The sequence below is a fragment of the Mytilus edulis genome, chromosome 8 (assembly GCF_963676685.1).
Source record: "Mytilus edulis chromosome 8, xbMytEdul2.2, whole genome shotgun sequence".
NCBI lineage: Eukaryota > Metazoa > Mollusca > Bivalvia > Mytilida > Mytilidae > Mytilus > Mytilus edulis.
In genome coordinates, this window is record NC_092351.1 from 12151912 (window position 1) to 12177464 (window position 25553).

At 32.8% G+C, this 25553-nt stretch overlaps 1 protein-coding gene across 1 annotated transcript; it reads right to left on the bottom strand.

Moving 5' to 3' along the window:
• Nucleotides 1-4054: 4054 nt before the first annotated feature.
• On the bottom strand, nucleotides 4055-25189 carry LOC139484805 (sodium/glucose cotransporter 4-like). Its single transcript, XM_071268779.1, has 14 exons — nucleotides 25094-25189; nucleotides 23315-23386; nucleotides 21100-21204; nucleotides 20787-20846; nucleotides 18113-18217; nucleotides 17214-17319; nucleotides 16664-16744; nucleotides 14983-15197; nucleotides 12664-12799; nucleotides 11066-11173; nucleotides 10034-10353; nucleotides 9442-9663; nucleotides 5865-5988; nucleotides 4055-4786 (listed from the first exon to the last, which is right to left on the bottom strand). Exons 1-14 carry the CDS (start codon nucleotides 25169-25171, stop codon nucleotides 4578-4580), a joined length of 1941 nt encoding a protein of 646 aa, XP_071124880.1. The 5' UTR covers nucleotides 25172-25189; the 3' UTR covers nucleotides 4055-4577.
• Nucleotides 25190-25553: the final 364 nt, after the last annotated feature.

Genomic DNA, 25553 nt, shown 5'->3' on the forward strand with positions numbered 1-25553 from the left:
TAAATTCTTTCGTCAAAGTATTATGTGAAAGCAGCCTTCCGATTCATGTTGTCAAACATATTTTTCTTTTATTTTAAACTTATTATAATGTCATGCGACTTGGTTTTTAACGGAATTTGATGAGACTGTTGTAAAAGTGAGAGGTTTAGCGCTATAAAACCAGGTTCAATCCACCATTTTCTACATAGGAAATGCCTGTACCAAGTCAGGAATAAGACAGTTGTTGTCCCTTTGTTTGGTTTGATGTGTCTGAGCACTTGATTTTGCCACTTGGTTAGGATTTATGTCTATAAATTGACTATGAGGGTCGGTTGAAAACAAAACTTTACGACGAAAGAGATGATTTCGGCTTCCCAATAGTAACGTTTTGGGAAACTGAAATCATCACTTCGTAAATTGTACGCCATCACAAGTTGGTTCACCGTTATGGAATATCTGTTATATAGACGATATCGGATATGTTCCTTATGTCGTAACTACAATCCCGTTTACTTTTCACGAATGTAACCTACCGAATTAGACTGTTTACCTTTATATGTGACATTTTTACCGATTGTGTCTGTTTGTTTTGTTTACGCATCATTATCAATATTATTAGATTTGACACGACTGTCGTACACGTGAGAGGTCCATTGATAACTATTTACACCACTGGGTCGATGCCACTGCTGGAGGATGTTTCGTCCCCGAGGGTATCACCAGCCCAGTAGTCAGCACTTCGGTGTTGACATGAATGTCAATTATATGGTGATTTTTTTTTTTATTTTTTTTTAGAAATACTAATGATTTTCTTATCACATGCATAGATTACCTTAGCCGTATTTTGGCACAGCTTTTTGGAATTTTGGGTCCTCAATGCTCTTCAGTTTTGTACTTGTTTGGCTTTATACCGTTTCTGGTCTGAACGTCACTGGTGAGTCTTATGTAGACGAAAAGCCCGTCTGGCGTATCAAATTATAAGCATGGTACCTTTGATAAGTATTTTACCTGTTGTTAACGTAGATTCGTCATGGATGTTGTAAAACACAGGATAATCACCAACACACATGCAGTCACAAACATTTGCTTATCTACAGTTTACAAGCCTGGTATCGTTGATAAGCGTTTTTAGTCTTGGGGTATCATTTTCATAATTCAACATGATTACTACAACAAGAAATACTTATGAACAAACATTAAACATCATATTCCTTGCATATTATGACATTACCTGTATAGAAACAGTATACGTAAGGATATAGACAATAACATAAGTTATGCCAAGTACAAGTGTTGCTAACTGAACACAACTGGTTAGTATTGTCATTTAAACACAAGCACAACATATGTAATTGAACAAAATGAATAATGCCTACAGTATGAAATATCTATGGATTTCAGAGTACACATTTCTATTATTTATAATTAAATTAAGGCAATAGTAGTTAACCATTGTTCAAATCTCGTAATTGAACAGATAGAGACAAATCAAGTTTCAATTAAAAACCGAGTCGAATGAACTCCAAAAGAGCGAAACTGGGTGCAAGGGTTATACTTCTTCTGTTTAGCATACACAACCCGCCATTCGAAATCAAACTCTGTAAACAGTTAACAATCAGGAATAGGACCAAATCAATTAACCATTGATAACCTTTCCTCCCTCCTTGATTAAAGTTATAACAAAAAGAAGGTTCAAACTTCCAAAGGGAAAATCGACCGGAGATAAATTTAGCCTTACTTTTAAGTCTCGTTTGATCATATAACGCTGTATGTTCACGTTTATTTTAACATACTTGACTTATTATTGTTTTTTAGATTTGAGCGATGCGTATGACACATCAGACAATATAACAAATACAAATCAACATGTTATATTGTATCTATTAAAACATTTACAAAATGATACCTATCACAATAATTTACATTATTCAAATATTCAAAATATGAGCATGTGGATTATAAATCTGAAGTTAGGCAGTGAAAAATCAACTACGTCTAAATATAAAACTAAAATCAACTCAGTCAAGATTAACACGTTATTCTTCTGGAAATGATTAAGTTTAAAACATGATGCCAATACACATACAGGCAACAAGACCCAGCTATCCTATTTGGTTTATACAATTGGGAGGGGAGAATACTATTTGTACAGTCAAAGTAGACACTGTTATTCCATATACCGGTATTACATTTTGTTTTCAAATATTTATATTAAAATATAAGTTCAGATTGCTTAGATGGAAACTAATTCACTTTATTATGCCAGTAGAAACGCACCTTTGCACATGGAATGTAAAGGTCTAATTTGAGATCTATGCATATGTGTTAAGTAGTGGAAACCTAATACCACTATTTCAAAGGGTGTACATCCGTCAATGGAAGGATACATCCTGATTAGAAGCTGAAATTAGTTATATAAATCGTTTTCCTTAAAGAACCTAGTATTGAGATTGTATATAGAGATATAACTTAAACATACTTTCATATAAATAACTTCTTAGCAATAATCCTATTTACTTTTTATAATAATAATGTACTTTCTAATAATAATGAAAAAGGGAGAACGATGTCCGTAGTTTGTCTAATAAACATCATAGATACCAGGATTACATTTTGTATTTACGCTAGACCCGCGTTTCGTCTACAAAAGACTCATCAGAGACACTCGAATAAAAATCCGTTATAAAGCCAAGAAAATACAAAGTTGAAGAGCATTGAGGACCAAACATTCCTAAAAGTTTAGAATTTTTGAAATACTAATGCTTTTCTACCTCAGGAATAGATTACTACAGCTGAAGTAATCTATTCCTGAGGTAGAAAAGCCTTAGTATTTCAAAAATTCAAACGTTTTGTAAAGTTAATTTATGAATATGACCATATCAATGACAATTCATGTCAGCACAGTGCTGACAAATGGGCTGGTGATACCCTCGGGGAATTAAAACTTAACCAGCAGTGGCATCGATCCAGTGGAAGTAAATATGAATTGCCATATTAATAAAATTAAAAAATTAAAAAAGCAGTTTATGGAAAAATCAGTTTTATGAATATATTTTCAACCTATTATTTTTCTTTACTAGTGCTTTCCACTTGTGAATACTATTAAATACAATTAAACAAGAAAAAATAGAATTACCACCTGCAAGCTAAAAGCAATTAATTGACCGTCATGTGTATAATAGTCTGTATCATGAACATATCAATTAATAGTGTAGTTTCTTTGTGGTGGTTTAAGGTAGCACAATATAAAGATTTATAATAGGAACATCCCCAATCAGACCTCTTTAAACTGATGTAATTCCACTCATCCTTCTTTAAACTTTATAAATGAGGTACCAACAGAAAAAAGAATGATTAATCTTTCAAATTGTGATAATTTCATAAAAAAAACATAATTATTACATAATTAATTGTTATGTAATTAGTTGCTATATTGTGATGCCCATATTTGAATGAATTTAGCTTCTTCGTTATTCATAGCATCCCAAAATATTTTATAGATTCTTGCACAGCACAGTTTGTCCTCCAAAACCGTGTCTCAGATTTTTCCTATTATATTTCATTCTCTCATAAATCTTTAATGAAGTTTGCAACATCAATTTATAAGAGATCACTAAATTCAATTGGGTATAAAATTTGTTCTATTGATGTTTTTGGAAATCTGAGACATTGTTTTGGAGGTCAAGCTGTGTTGTACAAGAATCTATAAAATATTTTTGGATGCTATGAAAACAAAGACGCTTAATTCATTCAAGTACGGACATCACAATATAGCAACTAATTACATAACAATTGATTATGTAAGAATTATGTCATAATGAAATTATCACAATTTGAAAGATTAATCTTTCTTCTTTCTTTTGGTATCTCATTTATAAAATATAAAGAAGGATGAAATGAATTACATCAGTTTAAAGTTGTCTGATTGGGAGTGAAAAACTCTTTGTATTGTGCTACCTTAAATGAGAATGTCTGTTAGTTTTATTTTAAAAAAAAATCTTGTTATAGTAGACGATACCACTGACATTTATGGGCTGATATGTTAAGAAAAGAGGAAATCCTTCATTTATCGAGATCTGTCAAAACTATTCTTTATTTCAAAACAAATATTTCCGATATAAATACAAGATACATAAGCATCCGTATATTACACGTACATGTGTGATCAAATGTTTGATACATTTACAGCAATTCTCGTCATTGACTGCTTTAAATAGTGTAGTTATTGTCAGTGAAACAATAATTTTCTTTATTTTGTTCTTGTAAGTGCCACACTAACTGCTATAAATACTGTAGTTATTTTTTTCAGTGCCACACTCACTGCTATAAATACTGTAGTTATTTTTTTCAGTGTCACACTGCTATAAATACTGTAGTTATGTTTTCAGTGCCACACTGCTTTAAATACTGTAGTTATGTTTTCAGTGCCACACTGCTTTAAATACTGAAGTTATTTTTTCAGTGCCACACTGCTATAAATACTGTAGTTATTTTTTTCAGTGCAACAGTGCTATAAATACTGTAGTTCTTGTCAGTGAAACACTGTTATCAATACTTTACAGCATGTCAGTGAAACTGCCATAAATACTGGAGTCTTTTCAGTGAAACACTGCTATGAGTACTGTTGTTCCTATTATAATTAATACTGCAGCGCAGTTAAGTATTCGTCTGTTCCTTGTTTTCTCCGATAGGGAGGTCATCTTTTTTCTCAGTAAACCTTTTTCCTCAGGAGATAACTTAGATTTTGGTTTCTTTATAGTTCCACATATCCAATCTTTGCATTTCTGTAGCATTTGACATTTTTCATCTGTTTTAAGAAAACGAATATTAATGCTTTCATAAAATATATATTACATAACGATACTCGTAAACAGATTTTTACTTCCTCGTATACTTTGTATACTTTATAAATTCAAAAGTGACGTCACTTTAGAATTTCAAATGTGACGTCACTGCGTTGATGGCTTTGGCTAACTCGGCTGTGTATGTTCATGTGCTAGGTTGTGTTATGTAATGTATCCGTTTTTATTCTGTAGTTAGTCAACACTTCGAGTGTATCTATTATATAGTAATTTTATAAAATTTACTGTTTGCAAAAGTATGAATTATTCTAAATAATTATGTTCTTAACTCAGACAGAAAACCCTAACCGTATTGGTCGCAATGTTTTGGAACTTTTGGTCCTCTGTGCTCTTCTACTTTGTACTTTTCGAGAGAGAAAAAATCATCTGAGTGTCACTGGTTAATCTTGTGTGGACGAAACGCACGTCTGGTGTATTAAATTTCAAATCTGATACCTTTTCGTGTGTTTCTCTGTACTATATGTTCTCCCATTTATTTGTATTGTAGTCCTGTCATGCTATGTTGTCATTTTAATGTTATATTTAACATTGCCATAAATGCGGGAGGTGTGGCATGCCGCAAAACCAGGTTCAAGCAACGATTTTATTTCTTCAAATGTCCTGTACCAAGTCAGGAAAAATGGCTATTGTTATATCATAGTTCGTTTCTGTGTGTGCTACATTTTGATGTTGTGTTTCTGTTGTGTTGTAGTTTTCCTTTTATATTTGATGCGTTTACCTCAGTTTTAGTATGTAACCCGGATTTGTTTTTTCTCAATCGATTAATGAATTATCACAAAAAAAGGTACAAAAAAGAACAAACACATCTGTTAGTTCTCGTTGTTATTGACAGTTTAAAGCCGTTGACATTAAACGTGGACGAATACACTTTGAAGAGTTCTCCTGCTTACGGCTTGTAACTTTTTATCCCCTTTGGGTTATTTCAGGTCGTCAACGTTTGCATATGATTTTGGATTTGCAGTATTAAATTTAAAAACATTTAAACGTCTCCAATGTTACATTTTTCCAAAGACTCATACTTACTATCCAATGTTTCAACGTGATGTCTTTGTTCGTTTTCAGAATCAAACCCGAAATCCTCTTCCTCATCAGAAGATAACTCAGGTTCGTCCTCATCGTTTCTGGTCCACCATGTTACCCTTTTCAACTATAAAAAAGAAAAAACTGATTAGATGAACTAAAGTTTAACATTATTGAATATTTATTGGGAAAGACCCTTTAACGTTAATAATGTAAATATTCAAAAAAAAGTACCAGTAAATTTCAACATAGAACAGCAATTAAAGATTCTCATTCTTTGTGATCTTGTATTGGAAGCCTGTCATTTGCCGCTTGAAAATCTTTTGCAGTTGGATTTTAGTTTAGTATATATTTAATCTTTTTATTTTAAATATTTTAAATATTTAAAAATCATTTTTATTCCGAAAAATAAATATCTAACATTTGGCCACCGTTGCTTTTCTCGATTATAAACAACAACTATCCAATCACATATTGACATTGATAAAAACGATAGACTGCATGATTTCAAGTTAGGAATATGATTTAATTAAGGCGAAGTGTACGTAATTGCACGCCTCTAGCGGAATACGGGATTAAAAACGTTCGTCGTTAGTTACGCAAGTTATCTCCCTTACTCCAAGAAAGGACACACGAAAGAGAAACTACTTTCTGCGGTCTATAATGAATCCAACAAGCACGCCTGTGCTGTCTTAAACCTCATAGAAATTATCTAAATAACTCCAACTAGAAATCACAGCATTCTGTACGTTGTTCTGTGTGCAGTCTGACTTAAAAACACTGGTTTTTTTTTTGTTTTAGACGCGTAGAAGGCATTTCGTGTTTATGATATCATCAGAAAGAAAAAACGCCTCACAACAAAATTATAAACAAATAAACATGTAACATTTTTTCTTCTATTGATATCAAATTAATTAAAATAAAACCTGAATTGACCCAACAATATCGATTTAAAAAGCCGTAGTCTTGAACGAAAAACACAGTACTCAACGTAAAGTTTTAAAATAGGTTACAAATAATTAATGAAAGACGTGTGAATTTAATTGTTTAATTAAAAAGACGTTGAAATGTTCGTATTTTGTGCAATTGAAAATTTAAGGACATGATCTATATTCATATAAGATATCAGACAATACCAAGAGAATAATTTGACCACTAGTGCAACACTTACAAGTAGGAAGAACAAAGACGGAAAACAAACAAAAAATAAACAAATTATGCCCCAAAAATTACTCACTAACTTAAAAATTGTCTCACTCTAACATTTATCTTAAAATAAGTAAAAATTATTTCATTCAACTCCCAGTTTTCAACTTTTTCTACATGTGCAGAAAATAAACAGGGTGTCTTCTATTCCGTCCGCAATTTATGGGAAAACTAAATCTAAATTTAGAACCATATTGAAATTGAAAGTACACATGTAAGATAAAATATAACATGTTATTTCTTCTTTCACAAATTCCAATTTCGAAGAGATATATAGCGATATCTGTTTTCTTTTATTGTGCCTGTGTGCAGCATTCAAAATTAGAGAATGTAATTTTGAAGTATCAAGTCTCAATTCAAGATTATGAATGAATAGAATATAGAATTACGGGGGGAGAGGGGAGGGTAGGACCTTTATCGGAACTCCGGGATCGAGTGTTTTTAAGCTCGGGATTTCGGAATTGACCCTTTCGGGATTTATTTTTTTTTTCAAATTCGGGACCTCGAGATTTCGTGTTTTTAAGCCCGGGGTTTCGGGATCTGGATCCCTCCTTCCCTCTTCCCTCTATTATGGTTAATGAAAAGAGGTCAGGGAAGTTTTGTGATACTTGTAACTGCAATTTAATATTTAGTGAAATGAGAGGTGAAATGTGTTCAGACTATTACATTTAGATTTTTTTAACTTTTACTGCAAGGGGTGTTTAACGACCTCGATGATTATCCATGAGGATCTCGCACTCGGTTAGCTCTAGGTATTCACCTAGTTCATGATCATACAAGAATTGAGAAGACTGTGGTTTACTAGTCTTATAATATGAGACTTTGGAGTTCATATAATTTACATTCAACGTTTTTATCGAATACATGTATTTCAAAGCTTTTTGACTATCAATGTTGACCCCCCCCCCCCCTCCAATTGATTGGATAAAATAAACTGAGGTCCTATAAACTGACTGGTATTCGAATTTGTTAAAAGAAATAATTGGTATCTCTGACTCATATTGATTCAATACCGTGATGCGAAAAACAATCATTTGTTTCCGCGAATTCCGAACAGTTAGAAATATATTCCCGAGAAATATATTCCCGAGTTTCAATTTGAGTAACTCGAATAATTCAAGCCCTTTCCGTGTCCGATTTTCTCCCACACGAGAAATGTAGCATTCGTACATCAGCTGAATAATACGCCTGAATTACATTGTATTTGGGTTACAATTTGTGTAAATCCCGAATGCACATAAAAGTAAAGGTCCAGCCCGACTTTCGGAAAAGGACTGTTGTAGATTTCAGATTGATTTCCAGAAATAAAAATCATACAAAAATGTTTCACGCAAATATTCGTCTTCAGACGTGTAAAGTTATACAACGATTACTAGCCGGTCTGGGTTGTGATAAAAAGAAGATCATGCAATGCATAAAATGTATAATGTCGTGGCTCAGGGATGTGTTGAATTATAGAGATGATTATGCGGCACAAAGATAAGATTAATTTACCCAAATGTACTAAGAATTACCACACAACTTAATTTACTTAAATATTGATTTGTTATCCTGTGCCAGACAGATGGCTGATATTCTGAGAAGAGACCTTGATGAAATGAAGTTTTATGGGAACAAAGATTTTGAAAACACGTCGCAGTGTTTAGATTTTAACAAAAATAAGGCACCAAGGTCGAAATAGTTCTAGTTCATAATGAAGAAAATGTCAACCGTTTTCTAGCTTGGCGATCTCCGCATGCACCCGAATATAATAGACAAATACAATACAATAGACTAAGTACACAAAACGTAACATAAAGAACTAAAGACCGAGCAACATGAACTCCAACAAAACGGTATATATTTCATACAAGTATAGAACTACATGAAGCGTCGTAACTGTTGCAGCGACGTCAATAACGTTGTCGTTGTTTTTTGTTTTTTTACACGCAAAATTCAACTTTAACAGGGTATAGCTTGAAAAGTAGCACGGTTGCTAAGGACTTTCTTTGCACCAATCGATTCCTCAAACATTTTAGAATCGTCTCATTAATTTAAAAAAAAATCGATTGTCTAATATAATAGAAAATCTTGGAAATGTAACAATTCCTGCCGAATTTCACGATTTTCCCTATATATCCTTTGTAATTTTGGTGTATGATGCTGTTAACTTCAACAGCTCGTATCTCAAAAACGAAAACGGTTACCCCCTTTTTTTATTTTATTTTCCGATTTAATTTTACAAGTAGAATCTACATGTAAAATTTCAAAAAAATCCATTGTGTAGTTTAATTACGTACACTTCGCCTTAAAGTAACATCTGACTATCATAGAGTTTTTTTTTTTTACACAAATTAAGTTTCTATGTTTCTATAACAAAGGTCTGTGTTACTACCTTTCTATCTGGTCTTGGTTCAGTAAACATGCTAATCAGAATCATTGCTCCTGTTGTGACTAGACCTAATATTGCTGCAAAATGTAGAAAATCTACTTTGCTAACTATTGCTGGGCGGGTGTCTGGATCTCCACTACCACAGAGAGGTGCACGGAAGGAAAAATCTAAGACCATCCTTATAATTCCAACAATAAGGCCAAGAATAAGTCCCCAGAAGGCTCCCTGGAATAAATAATACAATGATTTATGTTTATATATTGTGCAAACATATCAGTTATACACATTACATGGTCTTTTGGTGTTAAATGTAAATATTATGGAAAAACCTCGATTCGTTGGTTCATTATTCTCACATCGATCATCAATAAGATATAACTTCATACATCTTGAACTATATGGTTCTTTGCAAGAGTGTCTAAACGGCTTCGTGTATATAACTCCATAATTATTTGGCACATAAAATATCAAACCAATGACGGCCAAATTATATGCATAGGTAACGTGATAGCTTACTTTATATTCAATTTTGTTTTGATTTTGATGATCAATCTTATTTTTAGTAAATGATTATTAATTACCAGGAGCAAATTACCTGTTCTGTTAGTCTCTTCCAGAACAAACCCAAGACAAACAGGACACACATCGGTGGTATCAGGTAAGATCTGATCGCTTGCATGTAAAACCAAATGATTCCTGCCTCCGCCGACTTTAATATCGGTAGCCATAACACGCTTAGAACAACAAGTACAAGAACTGTTAGTCTTCCTACAATCATCAGTTCGGATTGGGGTGCTTGTTTTCGGAATTGTCTCCAAATGTCCATGGTCATAATAGAACTACCACTATTCAATATAGATGTCATCGAACTCATTAACGCTGCTAACAGTGCTGCCAACATTAGTCCTCGAAGTCCTTCAAAACACAGCAAATACATGTACAACAAGAAATGCTCAGAATGAAAAATACCGAAATCCAAGGAATTTATAAAAAAAAGTCCCTTATTAAATGGCAAAACCAGAAGCTCAAACACAACAAACGAAATCCATGTTAAACAATTGTCATATTCATGACTTGGTACAGCCATTTCCTTATGTAGAAAATTTTGGATTCATTTTATAATTACCTTAACCTCACGCTTTGATGACAGTTGCATAAAATTACTTTGAACTTTGAAATATAAAAGCTAATATATCTCGCTGTCTATATGAAACCTTCTGTCTCGTGCAAATAAACGTTTTGATGTCTTTAAGTTCAGATTAAAATCGTAAGGTCTATACATGGCTGACGATATTCCCACAGAATTGATCATATTATGTAAAAGGTGTACCGTAAAAAGGGTATGGATAAACACCGTAACTTTTAATTTTTCGAAAAATTTGTTACATGCCTTGGTTACAACAATTTAGATACAGGAACGTTAACATTTCTACAGCAAATGCGCTCACTACCTTTTCGTTAGGTTTCTGTTGGTCGATCTTTATTTTTTCCTCTTTTTGTAATATTTTGCAAAATTGTATTTTCCATTAGCTGCTATATCTCTTCCTTTTATTACTTTAGTCTGATTGAATTCCATGTTTAACATGATTAACATTTTTGTTAATCATAATAATAATAAATACATTACCTTTTGGCAGTAGTCTGATAACCAACACTGGATATGCAAAGTTACTACATCCAGCTTTGTTATTACAAAATTCCTCACATGATTTAGGATCAGCACAGGCTATGTCATCTAAATAATAAGCCTATACTTATACGTGTACTATACAAATTCGTGTGTACAATTTGGAAATTAGTATGGCGTTCATTATCACTGAACTAGTATATATTTGTTTAGGGGCCAGTTGAAGGACGCCTCCGGGTGCGGGAATTTCTCGCTACATTGAAGACCTGTTGATGACCTTCTGCTGTTGTTTTTTTTCTATGGTCGGGTTGTTGTCTCTTTGGCACATTCCCCATTTCCATTATCAATTTTACCTAAATAAAATATTATGCAGAAAAAAAGTCCATTCGCAGAGATTTTAGGTTTAAGTTTAATGTTGAAGATTTGTAGATACTAATAATAACAGCAATACACACTGTTACATAAAATATTTACTTTGCCTTGACTCTTGACATTTAAACTTTACGACAAAAGAGATGATTTCAGCTTTCCAATTGTGAACTTTCCATTTCTAAGTAGCAACATTCCAGCAGCACCTGCATACGGGGTATATATCTCCCAATTGATACGATATTCCCGTGCTTGCGTTTCCTATCATGATTTTCTTGATAGAGGGTTACTGCTCACAAGGAAGCTATTAAACCAAGAGTTCCAAATGGTGAAGTTGAAATCATCCCTTCGTAAATTTTACGGACGCCATCACGAGTTGGTTGACCGTTATGGAATAACCGTTTCACAAATGATATCGGATATGTTCCTTACGTCGTAACTACAATCCCCTTCCCTTTCATGAATGTGACCTACCGAATTAGACTATTTACCGGATTTGTAATCACGTAAGCAACACGACGGGTGCCACATGTGGAGCAGGATCTGCTTACCCTTCCGGAGCACCTGAGATCACCCCTAGTTTTTGGTGGGGTTCGTGTTACTTATTCTTTAGTTTTCTATGTTGTGTCATGTGTACTATTGTTTTTCTGTTTGTCTTTTTCATTTTCAGCCATGGCGTTGTCAGTTTGTTTTAGATTTATGAGTTTGACTGTCCCTTTGGTATCTTTCGTCCCTCTTTTATTGTCTTGTATATTCATCCTTTTGTTTTCTTTTGCTATCAGTGCCTTTTGAAAGTTTTCATTCTTAAGTTTAATATTTTTCGTAAATTTAACCAATGTGCATAACGAATTGATCACTGTCTGAACAATATCAAATTGACATGCATTTTCCTTATCTGGATTTGAATATACTGTTTGTTCTTTTTGGGTTTTGCAAACTATTTGTTAAACTATCATCAAATATATGTTTCAAAAATCATATGATAAAAACACAAGTTAACATAGTATCAAGGAATATATTTTTTGTTCAGAATACATGTATATACAGTGTATAAGTGCGTTCTTATATAGTATTTTTACTCATAGTAATATTATTAATGGGATTATCATTGATATAAATCAATTACCTTCCTTTGTATTCATATGTATAATAATGTTTTGAGATCTACTTACTTTATCTGTAGATTCATATATATCTTATTTTATTTTCGAGTTCGTCTATCTACAAACCTGTGTATAGTATTCTACTGATCATTCCAGGTATTATAAATAATAATAATCCGGTCAATTTTAATACGGATGCAAACAATGTTGCTGCTTTAGCATGCACCATATTCTTTGCCGAAAGAGTTCTTTGTACAATCAACTGAAATGATACAAGACATTAGATGAGGCGTTTTGTGCGATATCATACTACAGCTAATATAAATCTAAAAGAGGGGCGAAATATACCAAAGGGACTATCAACTCATTAGTCAAAACTAAACTGACAACGCCACATCTATAAAGAAAACCACAAACAGATTAAACAACAGTATACAAAACATAGAAACATAGACCAATAAACACTGAACAAAACGAAACCACTAAAATAGGGGGGATGATACATGGTGCTCCGGATGGGTAATCATATACTGCTCAACCACAATAAACACTAAGCAAAACGAAACCACTAAAATAGGGGGGATGATACATGGTGCTCCGGATGGGTAATCATATACTGCTCAACAACAATAACGAAACCACTAAAATAGGGGGGATGATACATGGTGCTCCGGATGGGTAATCATATACTGCTCAACAACAATAAACACTGAGCAAAACGAAACCCCTAAAGTAGGGGGGATGATACATGGTGCTCCGGATGGGTAATCATATACTGCTCAACAACAATAAACACTAAGCAAAACGAAACCACTAAAATAGGGGGATGATATATGGTGCTCCGGATCATATACTGCTCAACAAATGGAAATATGTGTACACACCTGGTGAAGTTTAGTAATGTTTAACATGGAATTCAATGAAACTAAAGTAATAAAAGGAAGAGATATAGCAGCATGATGGAAAATACAATTTTGCAAAATATTACAAAAAGAGGAACAAAAAAGATCGACCATCAGAAACCTAACGAACAGGTAATGAAGGTATGTTATTTGGGAACGGTGTTATAGTGACGACCATTTGAACACATTTTTCGTCATTTGAAACAGATATCCCATAACAGTCAACCAACTGATGGCGTTCGTAATATGGATGATGGGATGGTTTCAACTCAACCACTTGGAACTCTTGATTAAGTTGCTACCTTGTGAGCAGCAACCCTCTATTAAGGAAATCACGATATGAAATATAAGAGTATCGTATCAACTGGGAAATTTATACATGTACTCCGTATGCAGGCGCTGCTTTAATCTTGCTACATAAAAATGGACAGTTCACAATTTAGAAGATGAATTTATCTTTTTTGTCTTAAAGTTTTGCTTTCAATCGACCCTCATAGTCAATTATAGATATTAGTCAAGATATGTATATTCAAAATAGATGAAGGATACCACGAACTTCTTTTCGTTCTTCCTAAGAAGCTCGCATATGAAGTGAGTCTTATAAGAACAAAGGAACAAGACGACAAGAAGCTCAGTTGGTTCCCATTGGTATACTGATTGTTTGAAGAAATACAAGTCCTTCAAAGTTTATAAATATGTTGTCAATCAAGAAATTAAGTATCTTGAGGATGTCAAATTCGGAAAATTTTATGTTTTAATCAGAGTGATGTTTTACAAAGTACGCTATATCCCTCCCTAAGACAAGATACTTGTAACTACGTTGACCTTTTTTTAAGAAAGAAAGCAAGACCAACAAATTTAAATTAGGTTTGGGATGGTGAATATAAGTTTAAAGTATAGAAAAGTCAGATATGTATTTATATTGTATGATGTAAGAGTCCTTGTTTTGACAAAATTGATATTAATAATTTAGAAAGAGATTTTGTGGAACACTTGGAACTGTTTTCAAGGAAATTTATGCAGTTTATGTATCCAATGCAGTGAAGGTGGACCCAGTTCTTTACCAATTATTGAAATTCTCAAGGAAAATAGAACAGAACTATGAATATTCAGGATAATCTCCTTTGATTAGTGTCCTGGGGTATATGTTGAGTTTCCTAGTGAATTGTCAATACCTAATACATTTGTCAAGTAGTTTATAATGTAATTTATTTACATACTACCTAAGTTTGAGACAGGACCTCATGGCTATACGCTTGCAAGCATGACTAACCTCATCACATTGTGTATGTTCCTATCCTAAAACAGGAGCCTGTTGTTCAGTGGTTGTCTGTCATGTTTGTTTTCATCATTTTGTCATATGTCGCGTCATTGTTTTATTTATTTTCATTATATCACAAATCCTGACTCTTACTTGAATGGTTGTTTTATTGGCAATATAACCACAATAGCACATCTTCTTCTCATTAGTTTTATTATGTAGTTAATTAAGTATACAATACTAAAACTGTCTGGACTTAAAAAAGACTAACAAAATTATTACCTGATCCTGGCTCCATACATATAGTCCCAAAAACGATAACCCTGAAAATGCACCAGTCCATGGAATATCGCCGGAAACTGGACTTCTAAGAATGTGAAACGAATCCTCACGTGGTTTACCACATTCCTGATAAGATTGGTTGTTGAAAGTTTGATTAGCGATACTTGTCATGTACTTGGCTGTCATACCACTCCATCCACCAACCTCGTTTAGTCCTGTTAAAAATGTCACTTATCAAATTATGGTGATGTTTTTTTCGGTAAAATGTGTTACACTAACAAGTTCAACTTAAATTTTTCAGCTCTTTCTACTAATGTTAAAATGAGTTTGAACTCTGATCATCTTTAAATAGAAATAGACGTTTGGTCTTCCAATTGTAACCATGCTTGTTTGTGTGTTGTTAAGGAATGGCTAGAGTTCTCAATTTACTGTAAATGAAGGCATGTCTATGTTTTGTCTCAAGTATGTTATTGTTCATATCAAATTGCTGACAAGATTAAGCCTCTTATTGAATTGTTTTGTTTGTTAACTGCATATTATTGTTGAAAGCAATCTTTCAAATATGTTTTTTCAGTAAAAATCACCGAAATACTGTGATATAATTATATTCTGTCAATTTTGTATCGAGACATGCACAAGAAACACGTGTGATTAGATTGTTCTTTTCACTTATATGTATACAATATACGAGTTTTACCAGCTACAAAATAGAGATGTTCAATCGTCAAATGATTGTCCATTATTTGGCATGTATGCGGTCATGTCGACACATATTATTATTAACATTAAATTGCTGACATTTTGTTCTCTTTCATTTTATTTTGTCATTTTGTTTTATGACATAATTACTGCTGAACGCGATCCCATTAGCTAACGAGTTAGACTAGTCCAGGCAGAGGAAGTACAAACACTCACTATGTGCTACATGACATGGGCACACGATACAGTTACAGGAGAGGTAATGACGTTGTTAACATAAATTGTTATTTTCGCGACGTCAAACTATGACTTATCGGGAAAAGATTCAGTTTTCGACTGATTTTTATCATTCAAACTTATTTAACTTGAAAACGAGTTCATGGACCCCTCTTTTTTAAAAAGCCATTTGGTTTGATTACGCGACAAAATTATTTGTGCCAATTTTCATGAAAACGTAAATAATGCAATTTTTTATAAATTGGATAAATATACAGCAAAAAACTTGTTTTTTTTCTACATTCATGAACATTTGATAAATATTAGTTACTTCTGAATAAAAAATGTTTTAAATTTTTAGGATACTTATAAAATACAGAAATTACAAATTATTTCACAAAAAACAATTTGTGTTTATCTTTCAAAACAAAAAAGTTATGTATTTCTTTCGAAAGGGAAAATACGGCCACAAATCCGAATTTGGAGCAAATATACAAAATTTCTACCTTATTTTACTCAAAAAGTAGCACATGAAGGTATATTTTTTATAACATATTTGATTTTATCAGGTAAAAACTAGTCTATATGGACATTTTTATCAAAATGTAAATATGGGATCAAAACTGTATCGTATGCCCTTAACATGAAGGGGAAAGGCTTGACGTATACCATGTTAATCTGTTTCCAATATTGTCCTTGATCTGGCTACACTAATGAAACACTTGCAAAAGTAAATCATATTTTTGGCATCTTTGAATTTTCTTACCCATGACTGCTAATATTGTAGCACTGATGAGAAGTACTGCTGATTGTAAGGTGTCTGTGTAAATAACGGACGCTAAACCACCTGAGGAGATAATTTACAATTACTTATATGAAAGCTGATGAACACATGTCGTAAGCATAATTAATGTAATCAACTGCAACGATCTGATTACCTTTCCTGTTTCCTTTTTAGAAAACTTTCATTTTGTTTTGGATTTTCTACGAAAAATTTATTTTAATGATTAAGAATGTTTTATCCTGTCTTCTCTTTATTTTCATTATTCACAATTGTATACGCCATGGCAATTAAATAGTAGAAATTGAAAAGAAAAAACATATTAAGCAAACTCTTTTACAAATGTTTTAAGTCTTTAATAAATGATTTTTGTACTGGTACGTGCGAAAGGACACTTGTTATACATACATGTATATCCTTCAAGATATAATCAATCTTTATGAAAAATAGAAATGTTTAATTATACACTTGAGAGCAATAATCATAATGTTTTTGTTACGCAATTTTATTTTTATATCATGAGTATTATAATTACCTATAACTGTAAATAAAGCTGTTACGATCAATATCAGGACAACGCATAAATACATATTCCATTTCAAAATCTGTTGCAGAAAAATGGCGCCTGAGTATATTTCTATCTAAATAAAATGTGCATGTTTTATCAAAATATTTTTTTTTTTTTTTTAACAACATTATATATTTATTCACCAAATATGCTTGTTACATTTTTACACCAAGAAACCAAGCTTTTCTTGGTGCATCCTGTTATATTCCACTGATCACCTGGGTTAGTAATCAGCTGCTGGTATATATGTATATATTATAATAATATGTATAAATTTCTTGAAATACAATTGTACAACATTTTAATACATTATGTTTTATTCTTTCAATCGTATAAACTTCTTATTAATGACTTCAGTAATGAATTAAGTTTCATTGTAAATTGTAAATAATATGTATATATAATAATTATATTCTGAATTATCTAGTTATCCAATACACGAAAAGTTCGAGTAAAATATGTGCATGCCTAGCAAAAAGCATTTAAATCGACGACAAGAGAGGGGAGGTAGATACCAGAGGGACATTCAAACTCATAAATCGAAAATGAACTGGCAACGCCATGGCTAAAAAGGAAAAAAAAAAAACTAGTAGTACACAAAACAGAAAACGAAGGACTAAGCAACACGAACCCTACCAAAACTGGGGGTGATCTCAAATAAGTATGTTATTAATTTCTTTTGTGTTTTTCTTCCATGTTTTTGTGTAATTTGTTCAATGGTTTTTGTTATAATTATTAATTAGTGATTTTTCGCAGAGACGCTGGCTGCACATGCTCAAACCGATGACCTCTAAAATCCAACATTCGAGTTGGATCTCTAAAGTAAGAAGCCACACACTTGGGAGTATTTTATAACATGTTCTTACCGAGATATTAAAAAGAATAAATCCTATTAATGCAAAGAACGACGAAAACATCCTTATTCTCTTTCCACCAAATCGTTTCCGCAAATATTCTGGCATCGTAAAAACCTTAAAAACAAAATCAAACCGCAATAGAAATATATGTCAGATATCAATGAAAGTAAAGAAAAAATGATCATAAGATAGACATATATACATTGTATATATACATAATAAGTAAGTGAACGAGCAATGCAAAATGTTTGCTCGATTAGTGGTAGCCAAAGTCCCGTTCGCCTTTTCCCGTATATAATAAAACAAGATGCAACTTATCATCGAGTTTGTATTTGTCATGAGGAATATAATGGGTGTCGCTTTAGGACTAGGAATTGAGAATCCTTTTAGAACAACTAAGCTAGTCCCGTTTTTGTAGATTAAGTAAATGAAAACAACACGTTGTAAATTTTATGCGTTGGAGGTGCTTTTCTGGATTTATCGGCATAAGGAACGCTCAATACCAAATATTTAAAACCAAGGATGAATAAGAACCGGAACAGCTAAGGAGCTATACTACCAAAAAGGACATAAAAACAAAACAAATCCACCCAACATAAATAAAGATTTGTGCGTTTCTTAGTGATAAGCGTTCTTGTGTGTATTTGTGCTGTATTTCTGGCACGTAGTGTTGTCATTTTATCAATATTTTGTACATTTCCATATTAGCGGGAGGTTTGGCTAGCCACAAATCCAGGTTCAACCCACCATTTTTTCTTAAACATTTACTGTACAGGAATATGGCAGTTGTTTTTAATTAGTTCGTTTCTATGTATGTTGGCATTTGTTTTGTTACACTTCAGTGTTCCCATTGTTCCTTTGTTTTCCACTCAAAGTTGTTTATGTGTTTCCTTTGGTTTAAGTTTGCAACCCGGATTGTTTTCTTTCAATCGATTTATGACCTTTGAACATTGCTTTATATAAGGTCAACTAAATCTGAGGCAAACCCCAGTTTCTAAATACTATATATGTTGCATAACCTTTAACATTGTGTGTAGTGTTTTACGATCGGTCGTTTGGCCTTTAGTTTCGTATAATTGATTATAAACAAACTAGTTTTAGCCATGGTGGTCTTTCTTCGGGCTTTGATTATCGGTTGTCTTTTTTGCATCTTTTTATTTTAGTTCTATAGAATGGTCGTTTGTTTCTTTTGTTAACATGTAATAAGTGTTACAAATTTTTGAAACTTTAATGTTGCTGCAAAACGCAATTTGATTCAATAAAGGATGGAAATTTCTTATATTGGAGTTTTCAATGTAAGCTACAATGTACATGTATACATATGAAAACTGGAATTTCCTTTTGAGTGCAAAACGATAGATATTGAAATTCTTACACCAATGTGCCATATTAAAGTAATGCGCACTAAACATTATTGCTTTATCGTTATAAAAAAACACATTAAAAATTGAAATGAACTATATCTAAGGTATTTTTAAAATTTCCTGTTTTTGTTGGCATATCTATAATACTAAAATTACGAGGTCCAATTTGTCAGCGGTCATCACGTAAAAACGACGAATCAAAGAATTCAACTTTATATATAACTTATATAGTACAAAGGTGTAGATTAAAAATTACACCACTCCAGGCCCTTTTGTTTTCCACGTAATTAATATTGCCAATAATGAAGAAGTTCCGGGTCGAGTCCGATACCGATACCAATAGTATATTCACCTGTTACCGATTACCTTATCTGTACGTTCCGCATCTGACAGGCGCACCACCAAACGGTGTATTCAGGATTAATATGCTATATAGTATTACACGAGTCATAATCACAGGGTTGACACTACTTTATTGTAAAATTGTTACCTATTGTAGTATTTTAATCAGTTAAACTTTCTAAGATAACAATACGAATCTATAATACTAAAATTACGAGGTCCAATTTGTCAGCCGTCATCACGTAAAAACGACGAATCAAAAAATTCATATTTATATATAACAAATATAATACAAAGGTGTAGATTAAAAATTACAACACTCCAGGCCCTTTTCTTTTCCACGTAATTAATATTGCCAATAATTAAGAAGTTCCGGGTCGAGTCCGATACCGATACCAATAGTATATTCCCTGTTACCGATTACCTTATCTGTACGTTCCGCATCTGACAGGCGCACCACCAAACGGTGTATTCAGGATTAATATGCTATATAGTATTACACGGGTCATAATCACAGGGTTGACACTACTTAATTGTCAAATTGTTACCTATTGTAGTATTTTAATCAGTTAGACTTTCTAAGATAACAATACGAATACTAAAAATCTGGACTAAAATAAGGCGTATAGGTACAGTTTTCAATTTTTTAGCGGGCATGACGTAAAACAGCGAATCAAAGAATTCAACTTTATTTATAACTAATATAGGACAATGCTGTTGATTAAAAAATACTCCATTCCAGGACCTTTTGTTTTCCAAATAATTAATATTATCAATAATTGGTAAGTTCTTGTTCGACGGGTTCAAACAGAAAGATTTGAAAGCAGAGAAAACTGTGTATCTTATAATCGGCATTACTTTATCAGATGACAATATACTAATACTAAAATAAGGCTTGCGCATATTTATATACTTTAATTCAGTCACGGACCAGCGATATCACGGGTGTGTTCTAGTAAGTATATAAGATAGCTTACCCCAGACGAAATATAAACCGGTAGAAACACCCATCCAAGTGCTACCAAGAAATATACCGCCTAAAATAAGATTCAATAAACTATCATTAATAACAATAAATATAATATAAATGATACAAAAAAAAAAAAAACGATTACATTATTGAAGTGTAGGAAACAACTTTAAGCCATATATGATTTTACACTGAAATTGAACTAGTAATATGGGTTTAAAAATGTTGCATATTTCAATAACTATAGTCTCTAACATTAGGAGCATTTCTTGTAAAATCCACCTGCATAGACATTTATGATTTTAAAACGTCATACTTACTATCCATTCATAAATAGTGACAGCCAATCCCGAAGCAGCAGCTGTGCCAGCTAAACCAATGAACATTGGAGCTCCTATGTTACTGGCGTAGATTGATGCACCGACCTAATTGTAAAAATCGTGTTCAATTAAACTTAAGAACTCCATGTAATACAATAACAAAATATACAAGGACAATTTTCGATAGAAAAACAAGTACAAAATGTATTAAAACAGAAGCATAGAACCCCTTCAACATTCATTTTACATTTTAGAATGATCTGATTAACATCCACTCCGGATTTTTCAAAACAAGGGAGTTACCAGTTCTATTTCAAATAGGTGTTTAATGGGAAGGGGGGGGGGGGTCTAATCATATATGTCCCAATTCAAACGCATTGATCGTAAAAAAAAAGGGGGGTCAACCAATGGAAATACCCTAGCTAAGAGGCGCATGATTACTTCACGGATTAATGTATTGGTAAATATCTATACTATTAAACGAGAAGACCTCATTTTGGGTGTCGCTTCTCTTCTTTCCACAATAAATTAATCAACACGGCTCTGTGTCCTATAGGTACAGTGCATAGTCGCATTTGTCATCCATTCATATGAATATTCAGATTGAGTCATTTTGGGAGATAAACGAGAAAAAGGTATCCGGATATTGTCCCGTCATTGGACGAAATTTTAAGTCAGATTAGACTTCCGGTTTGCGTTTTTCTGTATACTTTGAACATACATATACAAAGAATAAAGTGTATTTTCAGAATTCTAGCTCATTTTCAAGTTTACTATCTACGGCGGTCGCAGAGTTTATTAAATAGAGAGAGTCTGTATACTATATCAATGACCACCATGGATCGATCAGTAAACTTAGAATTTACTATCTACGGTGGTCACAGAGTTTATTGAATAGAGAGAGTCTGTATACTATATCAATGACCACCATGAATCGATTATTAAACTTAGAATTGAAAGTAAATACACTATATTTATATAGTTACTGTAATGAATGTTCATAATATACAGATAAGCGCTAAAAAATATGCATGTGAACTTTTGATACCTTTTCTGAAATTCTCCAGTCATTAAATCTTTTACAAAATTCATTGATTACAAAAAAAAGAAGATGTGGTATGATTGCCATGTTGAGACAACTCTCCACAAGAGACCAATATGACACAGAAATTAACAACTATAGGTCACCGTACGACCTTCAACAACGAGCAAAGCCCATACCGCATACTCAGCTTTAAAAGGCCCCGAACTGACAATTTAAAACAATTCAAACCAGAAAACTAGCGGCCTTATTAATGTACAAAAAATGAACGAAAAACAAATATGTAACACATAAACAAACCACAACCACTGAATAACAGGCTCCTTACTTAAATGTTCATAACATACTAAATGTATGTTCATATTGGAATTGATAGAAAACCAAAAATTGGGAATTTTGGAAATAAAGGAGAAGGGATAAAAATAAAAAAACATTTTCCTGTCCCCAATAACCTATGACTCCAGTCATTCAATATTTTACAAAATTCTTTCAACAACACTTTACATACTTTAAACTACGCTCTGAATGCCCGCGATTTCGCGGGTGTGTTCTAGTTACAATTAAAGTACGACTTCAGTTTTATATATTTGTATTCTGATTTATTTAGAGGTTGCACTTTGTAAATACAGCTGTTTCTCAAACCTCGCCTCTTTTGGGGAGATTTAGAATATTAATAGAAAATTAATTTTGTTTACATACTGATTCCCAGTTATGCTCTCTGTGTTCCATCTCATAGAGACATAACTTGGGAATGTTACCAGTAAGTATACATGTGCATATTGTTTACATTGAAATCTGTGGTAACCCTTCATTCGAGGTAGGGGTAGTTAAGAAAATTAGTGTTAGTTTAAACTCTGAAAAGTTCAGGGCATATAAACGTTGAAAATATGCCGCACAGCCCTATATTTTGACCTTTGAAAACAATTGTAGTGCATATGAACTTACAATTCTAGGATAATCATAAGATTTTTCAAAACTTCATAGAAAAAGTGGAACAGTTTTAGCCGTAAAAGGAGTTCCTATGGGAAATTGCATTGTCAATATTTACAGAAATGCAACCTAGAGACACCATCGTTTATACATGGCTATAATCCTTGACTTCAAAACAACTTATACGTCCCATTTCCATTTCGTTCAAATTTGATCATTATATTTCTCCAACTTTGTACTCACAGGTATCCAGTGCATTGATTTTCCAGCTAAAAAGTATCCTGTTGTGTTGCCTCTGTTTGGACGACATGTTGACTAAAATCATACAATCATAAAATATGCATAAAAAATCTATGAATATATGTATAAAATAAATATCACCTTTGAACTTATCAGGTTTTATACAATATAATTATTTGTTTACATTGTACGAATTGTTCAAATATTTGTTGCTGCATAGTTGAATTGACTAGATGGCAAAATTTATGATTTACATAATTTCGAATCATTGTAGCATGTATTGTATTTTGGGGGGAGAAATTGTGATTCACCTTTTTTGCAGTTTGAGCTTATATTTTTAGATACGACTAAGATGTTTCATTTGAAATTTGAATTTCTCTCTTGCGGCACAATTATGTTTTCCGCAAAGTTCTTGATGCTAATGTTTAGAAAAGGGTTGGAAAATACAAATAGTCAAAGTATAGTAATATATGAAAGTGTAAGAAAGCATATTTGATTATCAGCTGCATAGTAGTTACTAAAAGCTTGCTTTTAGTATTTTCTTTTGTATGGTACAAGTATTATTCAGTGGTATTTACTTGTACTTTTTATTTTCTTATTTCATCGTCTTGTGTTGTAAGGGTGAATAAAATAGAGAAAGGAAATGGGGAATGTGTCAAAGCGACAACAACCCGACCATAGATCAGACAACATCCGAAGGCCACCAATGGGTCATCAATGTAGCGAGAAACTCCCGTACCCGTAGGCGTCCTTTAGCTGGCCCCTTAAAAATATGTATACTAGTACAGTGATAATGGACGTCATACTAAACTCCGAATTATAATACACAAGAAACTAAAATTAAAAATCATACAAGACTAACAAAGACCAGAGGCTCCTGACTTGGGACAGACGCAAAATTGCGGCGGGGTTAAACATGTTTATGAGATCTCAACCCTCCCCCTATACCTCTAGCCAATGTAGAAAAGTAAACGCATAACAATACGCACATTAAAATTCAATTCAAGAGAAGTCCGAGCCCGATGTCAGAAGATGAAACAAAAGAAAATAAATAAAATGACATTAATACATAAATTACTACAGACTACTAGCAGTTAACTGACATGCCAGCTCCAGACCTCAATTAAACTGATTAAAAGATTATGTCTTTATCACATGAATATCAGGCACAATCCCTCCCGTTAGGGGTTTAGTATCATACTATCATAAAATATATGAGAAGAACAGAACTCGCATTCTCAGGACCCGTTCTCAGGACCCGTTTTTATTGTGTGCTCTTTAATGAATATATGGATACAACGTCCGTTTTCTACCTACAGTAATAAAGAGGGGTAGTAGAACTATTTTAACTAAGCTATATGTTATAAATCCTGTCCAAAGGGATGAACTTTGTCAGTGATTGCCTTGTGACTTTGATGTTATAATAGACGTTTTAGTAGTATCAGCAAATTTTATTCGCAACTAGTCTATAATACATGTATTAAGGACATTAGAGTTTCCTATATGACTCATGTGTATACATTTTTACATAGTTAAAGACCCTAAAGTGTACTCATCAATAACTGTCTTTCTGTTTTGTAGCATCAATACGTCATTGTCATATCCCTACATCACCTTACATTCATATCAAAATCTTTGTTTAGGTCAGAAATCTTAGGTACGACAAATATGGCACAAGAGGTTAATATCTTTATCTATCGATTCGTTATTGTCAACAGTACTTCTCAAATATAAAAACAAACGTAAAGTACATGTTATTTTCAGGGACGAAATTTCACTTACCCAAATTCCGACACATAAAACTGCAATAAAATAGATCCCTATAACAACATAGTCAATGGTATCTAGACTGTCTGCCATTGTTCAAGGTTTCTCAGTATACATTTAGTCTGATAAGATGAACATTGAGGATTAAATTGATTAGATAGAGCTGGGAGATCTTGTGAGAATATGTACAGTGGTTTAAATATAGTAACTTATTTAGGAAATAATAAAAACATTTTAAAAGTAGGTTCTAAATCTTCAAGGTTGAATCGAGGTATATGGCACTGTCCTACTGTCTTTAACCTTTCTAGCTAATGCTTGTATTTGTATTTTAACATAGACTGATAAATGATAATTATGATTACTAATATTTATGTTACCTTGATGAGTGCACTTTTATCGGGACCAGTCGCCAAATTAGATTGGAATTATATACTGGTATACAAATTTGTATGGTTTTGGACTATTGGAAATCTAA

Excerpts from the sequence above, each read along its gene's own strand:
- LOC139484805 (XM_071268779.1), bottom strand. The coding sequence starts at position 25,171 with ATGGCAGACAGTCTAGATACCATTGACTATGTTGTTATAGGGATCTAT. Across the intron at positions 15,198-16,663 it reads TACAATATTAGCAGTCATGG|GACTAAACGAGGTTGGTGGA; the intron begins GTAAGAAAATTC and ends CATTTTTAACAG. Across the intron at positions 4,787-5,864 it reads TCACGTTGAAACATTGGATA|ATGAAAAATGTCAAATGCTA; the intron begins GTAAGTATGAGT and ends TTCTTAAAACAG.